This window comes from Somniosus microcephalus, chromosome 28 (genome assembly GCF_052327205.1).
Source record: "Somniosus microcephalus isolate GS21.2 chromosome 28, FLI_Smic_1.0, whole genome shotgun sequence".
Classification (NCBI taxonomy): Eukaryota; Metazoa; Chordata; class Chondrichthyes; order Squaliformes; family Somniosidae; genus Somniosus; species Somniosus microcephalus.
In genome coordinates, this window is record NC_141014.1 from 6,530,360 (window position 1) to 6,538,822 (window position 8,463).

General features: G+C 48.4%; 1 protein-coding gene across 1 annotated transcript; it reads left to right on the plus strand.

Moving 5' to 3' along the window:
• The first annotated feature begins 2,562 nt into the window (after window positions 1-2,562).
• Window positions 2,563-7,379, plus strand: LOC147098748 (maestro heat-like repeat-containing protein family member 1). The gene has a single exon (XM_085969429.1). It carries the CDS (start codon window positions 2,571-2,573, stop codon window positions 7,278-7,280), a length of 4,710 nt encoding a protein of 1,569 aa, XP_085825555.1. The 5' UTR covers window positions 2,563-2,570; the 3' UTR covers window positions 7,281-7,379.
• Window positions 7,380-8,463: the final 1,084 nt, after the last annotated feature.

Genomic DNA, 8,463 nt, shown 5'->3' on the forward strand with positions numbered 1-8,463 from the left:
CAGACACACCACATTCCCCATCACTCACCATCTCCAATCTCACACACCACTCCCGTATTCTCAGACACACCACATTCCCCATCACTCATCATCTCCAATCTCACACACCACTCCCGTACTCTCAGACACACCACATTCCCCATCACTCACCATCTCCAATCTCACACACCACTCCTGTATTTTCAGACACACCACATTCCCCATCACTCACCATCTCCAATCTCACACACCACTCCCGTACTCTGAGACACACCACATTCCCCATCACTCACCATCTCCAAACTCACACACCACTCCCGTACTCTCAGACACACCACATTCCCCATCACTCATCATCTCCAATCTCACACACCACTCCCGTACTCTCAGACACACCACATTCCCCATCACTCACCATCTCCAATCTCACACACCACTCCCGTATTCTCAGACACACCACATTCCCCACCACTCACCATCTCCAATCTCACACACCACTCCCGTACTCTCAGACACACCACATTCCCCATCACTCACCATCTCCAATCTCACACACCACTCCCGTATTCTCAGACACACCACATTCCCCATCACTCACCATCTCCAATCTCACACACCACTCCTGTACTCTCAGACACACCACATTCCCCATCACTCACTACCTCCAATCTCACACACCACTCCCGTATTCTCAGACACACCACATTCCCCATCACTCACCATCTCCAATCTCACACACCACTCCCGTACTCTGAGACACACCACATTCCCCATCACTCACCATCTCCAATCTCACACACCACTCCCGTACTCTCAGACACACCACATTCCCCATCACTCATCATCTCCAATCTCACACACCACTCCCGTATTCTCAGACACACCACATTCCCCATCACTCACCATCTCCAATCTCACACACCACTCCCGTACTCTCAGACACACCACATTCCCCATCACTCACCATCTCCAATCTCACACACCACTCCCGTATTCTCAGACACACCACATTCCCCATCACTCACCATCTCCAATCTCACACACCACTCCCGTACTCTCAGACACACCACATTCCCCATCACTCACCATCTCCAATCTCACACACCACTCCCGTATTCTCAGACACACCACATTCCCCATCATTCACCATCTCCAATCTCACACACCACTCCCGTACTCTGAGACACACCACATTCCCCATCACTCACCATCTCCAATCTCACACACCACTCCCGTATTCTCAGACACACTGCACGCCCCATCACTCACCATCTCCAATCTCACACACCACTCCCGTATTCTCAGACACACCACATTCCCCATCACTCACCATCTCCAATCTCACACGCCACTCCCGTACTCTCAGACACACCACATTCCCCATCACTCACCATCTCCAATCTCACACACCACTCCCGTACTCTCAGACACACCACATTCCCCATCACTCACCATCTCCAATCTCACACACCACTCCCGTACTCTCAGACACACCACATTCCCCATCACTCATCATCTCCAATCTCACACACCACTCCCGTACTCTGAGACACACCACATTCCCCATCACTCACCATCTCCAATCTCACACACCACTCCCGTACTCTGAGACACACCACATTCCCCATCACTCACCATCTCCAATCTCACACACCACTCCCGTACTCTCAGACACACCACATTCCCCATCACTCACCATCTCCAATCTCACACACCACTCCCGTACTCTCAGACACACCACATTCCCCATCACTCACTACCTCCAATCTCACACACCACTCCCATATTCTCAGACACACCACATTCCCCATCACTCACCATCTCCAATCTCACACCCACACAAATTCAATCTCACTTCATTCAGAAACGACTTGCTGTACGACATCAACACCTTCAATCACAGCACCCCACCTCCACCATTACCCCACCTCACCCAACATGTCATCTCATGAGAGGTCCACCACTACACAGAAAGAAACCTTGGGTCTCGCACACGTCCATCACACACCAGACTCCACACTTTGTAATCGATACAAAACATTGATAGAAAAGAAAGCCAATCATCAGCACAGAGAAGGTGAACCCAGAATATTTCACTGAGTCCTGTCATGCCAAGTGAAGAAAAGGAGACCTCATTAAAATGAATGAAAAGTGCATTTCTAGCTCAAAGGGTGATCAACATTTGGAATGATCCACCAGGTAAGGGGATGAATTCAGGATATTGGAGGAGTTCACCATACAGCTGGTTGCTAGGCTGGGGAAGCTGGTTTTCTGGAGCTAAAGTCAATGCGTCAAATGATATTTTCTTCTATCCTTATACCCCTGCTATAGTGATATTACAAATTGCAGACAAATCCACCGAGACCCCAAGAATGGCGCAAGAACCAGGTAGAAAAATTCACGCTTTCTTGAAGGCTCTGTTAAAGAGACTGGTCGATGATGATGACAACACTCGAGGAGAAATATCCCAGACGATATATAGACTGGGCCAGCAGTGGCCAGAATATGTCCTCCTCACTTGCCGTCGCTACCTCTGGCAACGTGTCTGGCTCCCGGATGAACAGAGCACAATCATTCTGAACACCACGGAGATGATCGTCCAAGACAAAGTCAGCTTCATTCAACACCATGTGGCTGACTCTCTCATCGTTATGGCTTCCCTCAGAGCGACCACGCTGATCGAGGCACATAAGCTAAGCCAGGAAGCTGCATGTAACCTCCTGGTTACCATTGGCTTAGGATTTTTACAAAAAGTGCTGGCAGTTACACTGGAAGATATGAAGACAGGGTATCCATGCCATGTTTACATGGTCAAAACACTGATAAAGCTGTCATCAGCCCATGTCAATGAGATGGTACCTTTAATAAAGCCCGTCCTGGAGATTATGATTCCAGTACTGAAGAAGGTCAGGCTAGACTACCATAAATCAGTGTTTGCCACAGCACTGGGCGCGTTTAGCAAGAACATCCTACTCTACGTAGATGATGTAGAGAAGCACCCACAGACAACAGTGACTAAAGAATCCTTCGCCAATGAGATGAACATTGCTTATGATTTTCTTTTTAATAAGTGGCTTGAGAAGGAGGAGTCTCCATTAAATATCATAATAGTGGAAGCTCTGGGCTACTCCACCACCTTGATGCCCAAAGACCGCCTAGAGGTAGAACTGCCAAGGTTAATTCCTGGAATCCTGGATCTGTACAAATTTCAATCCCAACACCTTGCTATCACCCGTAGTCTGTGTCAGATTGTAGCTACTGCTGTCAATATGGGAAGCAAAAGTCTGAGAACACAGATGGAGGGTCTGCTGAGCAACTTACAGGAACAGTTTTGTATTCCAGTGGATTGCGATAACCGGCTCGCTGCAGAGAATCGTAATCAGATCCTTGGCTGCTACACTGTTCTGGCCCAAGCTCATGCTGACTCACTGATGGAATTCCTTCTCCCCCAGTTGGAGACCAACAATCCACAAACTAGACTGGGAACACTAAGTGTCCTCAAGCACCTCATCAGGGCTGTCCCTTCACAGCTGGAAAGGAGGAAGGCCCAAATTGTGGCTGGTTTGAAACTAACGCTTCTAGACAACAACAACAATGTCAAGAAGCTGATTGTGGAGACAATTGGTGCCATGGCTCACGAAGGTTACCTAGATCTAGAGGGAGGAAGAATAATGGTGGAGTTTATCCTGAAACAGTATGTTCTCTCCACAGACTCAGGGAACCAAATCCCACTGGATAATGATGGAGATCAGGTTACCCATGAAGATTTGAGTCCAATGTGTGAGGTCATGATGTTGACTCTGACAGCTCTGGAGAGTATGGAGGATGTACTCTGGCCATTCCTACTAAACTTCATGACTTCACCTCAATACACCAAAGGGCTAACAATGGTCTCCCAGTGTTTAACACGACTTGCAAAGAAGAAGCTGCAAGTGGGAGATGAGAAGTATTTCCTCCGTTATAAACAAATTGCAAATCTCCCGAAACCTCAGGCACTGCTGACACGGCTTCTGATTCTAGCTTGTTGTCCCTATGAGGGAGAAGGCCGTGGTGCTGCTGCACTGAGGCTACTACAGGCCGTGAGCCTGAATATTCACACAGCAATAGTGAAGATGTGGGAGGAGGAGATTCCATTGTTAGTTAATAACTTGGTGGAGAGTTCCGAGAAGACCCTGCCCCAGCAAGAATGGGAGGAGAAACTGATCCTGCTTTTGTCCGAAACTCTGAGAACAATTGAGGACGAGCAGTGGACATGCCAGTTGATCGATGAAATAAACCAACAGATCACAATCTCCCACAGCTATCCACAACAGAAGGGGTTTCTATATAAATGTCTTGGGATGGTGCTACATCACTCAGGCAGCACGGACATACAGAAAGAGATTGAACAAATGCTGCAGATTGCTCAGCACAGGGAGACCGTTGAGAGAGAGGGTGTAGCTGTTGGAATTGGTTTCTATTCTATCACTAACTTTGAAGCCACCTTCAGCAGCCTCGTGGATTATAATAACTTAAACCTCCTGAAGAAGTCCAGAACTTTCCTCCGTGTCCGTAAGGATGAGTCTGATCTTGAGGCGGATGATGCTAAGAGCACATTGGTTCTTAGTTATGGGTATCTGGCAATCAATGCTCCACCAGACCTTTGTTTATCCCGAATAGAGAACCACATTCTGCCAGTGTTAAGTGACCAACTCAGCCAGCTTGGACAAGGGGTAAAGGAAGGATCCATGGACTTGACTCTGACCTTGAGCCTGATAAAGACCGTGACTCTGATAGCCAGAGCAGTGCAGCCCAGCAGTCGGACATTCCCCTTGAATTTCAGCAGGAAAAGTGAGCTACTGAAGGACATGCAACAACTTATCGAGGCTGAGCCCACAGAGCTGCTGCAGACTCCGATTCGGCAGTTGGCAATGAATGCCTGCCTTCATCTTGTCCAACTGAACCCACGGTTAAATGAAGCTGATAACTGCCAGTTAATTCAAAGCTGCTTGAGGAGTATTTTCAGTTTGGTTCCTGTGGACCCCAACCAGGCCCAGGACGGGACACCTGCTAACCCAGGAGGAGGAGAGACTCTTTACACGGAAAGTATGGCTGCTCTATACAGTCTCCTCAAAGAGGTTGTGCTTCAGAACCTGTCCCCTGAGGGTCTCCAGACCATACACAAATATTTGGAGAAGTGGATGATATCACCGAGGGGTCACGAAAGAGAGCGAGCAGTAGACGTGACCTCGAAGCTGCTGACATTCTACTGGCAGGAGCTTGATGTTGATAATATAATGGCACCGATTGACTTGGGGGCTGTAGTTGGTCAGCTGCTGCCACGATGTGTTGACTCCTTGCTCCCCATACGGCAGAGGGCAATGGACAGTTTGCACATCCTACTGAAGATCCAGGCGTGTTATGAAGGTTTGAATCTCGATGAGCAAATTGAGCAGGAACAGGTTCTGCAAAGAATTGGCCAGCGATTGGCGAGCACAGACACCACAGTCCTCTTTCAAGGATGCTCCGAGCTCGCAGATCTCATTTCCCAGCACTTGCCCCGGGACCAGCTGGCCAACCTGCTCTTTATGCTCGTCAAAGGGCTGGTTGACCACCACCCCAGCTGTTCCAATACAGCTGCTATTATAATGAAAGCTGTTGTTAAGAGACGTGGCCCTGAGTTGGAGGATCAGCTCCCAGAGACCCTCGAGGCGCTGCACCTCCAAATGCTGGCAATCAGACAGAAGGAAGTGACACTGACTGTGATAGAAACCTTCACTCTCCTCACTTCCCAGCACCTGCCAGCTGTTGTGCGTTGTCTCCTCAGGTTCCCCGTGGACGAGCGCACCATCGCCATCTGGTGCTCAGTAGCAAAGAAGACCCAACTGGCTTTTTCATCATTCAAACAACTGATGCAATACATGAACAGATCAGTGCCATTGAATGAAAGGAGCCATTCAGAGACCGAGGATGAGAGCCCTGATGCTCTGGCTGTTTTAAGCGCTCTGTACGAGATGGTCTCAGAGCCAGAGTCTGCCGAGGTTGTTAACGCCTTATATTCTGAGTTATTCGCTGCTCTATTAAATCATCTCAGTTCCTGTATCTACGTGAATTTGCCTTTTGACTTCATTCCTTGCTGTGAATTGGAGCTGTCGGAACATCGATCAGCAACACCAATGTGCAAAAGCCGAGAGCTTTGCCTGTCGTCAGTGAAGACTCTCAGGGCCTTGCTGAATCGAGCGCACAATGAAGTGGTTGTAGATTCCGTCCAGGAGAAGGGAGGCTGGGATTTGATGTTGGACCCACACACCTACCACAAGGGGATTGCTCTGCTCGCTCGAGCGATGAGCTTATTCAATGAGCACCAGCTGGTTGGGATTGTGCTGGATCTTGCCCCTGTCCTGTCAACTACACAGGAGGGTCAGAAAGCCACAGTGGCTGCCTTCTTTGCTGAACTTTTAAAATGTTCATTGACCTCCCACGCGCGGCTCACTAACATCCTGGTGAATAGTTTGCTCACGGGTCTACTTGATTCGACTCTGGCTGTCAGGCTGCTCTGTGTTCGAGGCCTGGGGAATATTCCGATTGGAGTACCTGGAGTGATGGAGAGACACGCTTCAGACCTGTTGGCTGCAATGAGCAACATACTGCAGAGCAAGGAGCACCATGAGGAGGAATTCATGATTGAAGTGACATCAACTCTCTCAAAGCTCTTGGACCAGCTGAGTGTCAATGCTATCAGACCCTTTTGTATTGATATCGCAAAAGGAATTCGATGTTGCTTTGAGTTCAATTCTGCTCAGGTTCGTGCTGCCGCATTTACTGTGTTTGGCACTTTGGCCACATGTGGACATGAACATTCAAGGGCTTCCTTTATGGACGAGATCCACCTGAACCTGGTCAGTTTGTTGCTACACCTGGATGAAGAGAGTGAGGAGGTCCAGAGGGCCTGTCTTTTAACACTGTGCTCAGTCGCCCCATATATCGGCTCACAGAGGGTTTGTGGAATAATTCAGGAGCATTCACGGGAAGGCAGCCTGAAGTATGAGGAATTTTTGAACGTCCTTTCCTTGCAACTCATCAAAGATTTCCCCAGGAGGATCAACTCGTATGAAAAGTGCTGCAGGTCCTTCCTACACATGGGGCCTCGTCTCCGAGGGGATGCGGTCTTCTTATCAGTCGTCCTTTCTCAGATTCCACCGGAGCCGGCCCGGAGGAGGACATGGATCGAGAAACTCTGCTGTTTAAGGATCCAGCGTGGACGATCCAACTCAACTCGACAGACTCACCGACCCTTCTCCACCTGTTTCAGACTGTGCTGAGAGATTCTTGTTGTAAATATGTTTATTCATAATTTGTAAATATGTTTATTCTTAATTTTACCTCTATTATGAAATAAATAACAATCCTGTTCTGACCAATGGAGTTCCCAGTGGATGGATTCGATGCTAGACGTGTGACCGGGCAGGACCTCCTGCATCAGCTACCATTGCATTCATTCTCATTTGTTTATTGTGCTCGGGCCCCCATTAGGAGGTGTTGAAGGAGGGGAAGTAAGAAATTGTAATCTGCTGCTGCATTTAAAGAGCTGCAGCAACATAAAAGGGTTGGCCCCAAAATTGAAAAAGGGTCCTTGTAGATGCAATGGATGGGAATAAGCTTCATCACAGGTAATTAATTACCGGTGAGTTAACCAGTAATGCACAGGAGGGGCTGCCAAACCATTCGCACCCCTTTCCTTCACTTCCAGCATCACCTTCCCTCGTAACCTTCCATGACTGAATGCACTGCAAGTCTCCCATGATTTGTACCATTAATCTTAGCCCATTAACAGCTTGCTTGCTGCCAGCTACCTAAGAACAAACATAAGAACATAAGAAATAGGAGCAGGAGTAGGCCAATCGGCCCCTCGAGCCTGCTCCGCCATTCAATAAGATAATGGCTGATCTGATCCTAACTGCCAATCCACTATCACAGAACCATCTCCTGAATCTAACAGAATTAGACACACGAAATAGGAGCAGGATCAGGCTACACGGCCCCTGGGCCCGCTCCGCTACCCACAGGGCCATGACCGATCTGAACCGAGACTCATGTCCAAATTCCTGCCCGCTCCCCGTAACCCTTAATTCCCTTTACTTCTAGGAAACTGTCTATTTCTGTTTTAAATTTATGTAATGATGTAGCTTCTACAGTTTTTTGGGGCAGCATATTCCATGGACCTACCACCCTCTGAGTGAAGTAGCTCCTCCTCATCTCAGTTTTGAAAGAGCAGCCCCTTATTCTAAGACTATGCCCCCTAGTTCTAGTTTCACCCATCATCTGGAACATCTTCCCTGCATCCACCCGATCCAACCCCTTCACAATCTTATATGTTTCAATAAGATCGCCTCTCATTCTTCTGAACTCCAATGAGTAGAGTCCCAATCTACTCAACCTCTCCTCATATGTCCATCCCCTCATCCCCGGGATTAACCGAGTGAACCTTCTTTGTACTGACTCGAG

Bases quoted from the DNA above. Each gene is read 5' to 3' on its own strand.
- LOC147098748 (XM_085969429.1), top strand. From the start codon at position 2,571: ATGATCGTCCAAGACAAAGTCAGCTTCATTCAACACCATGTGGCTGAC.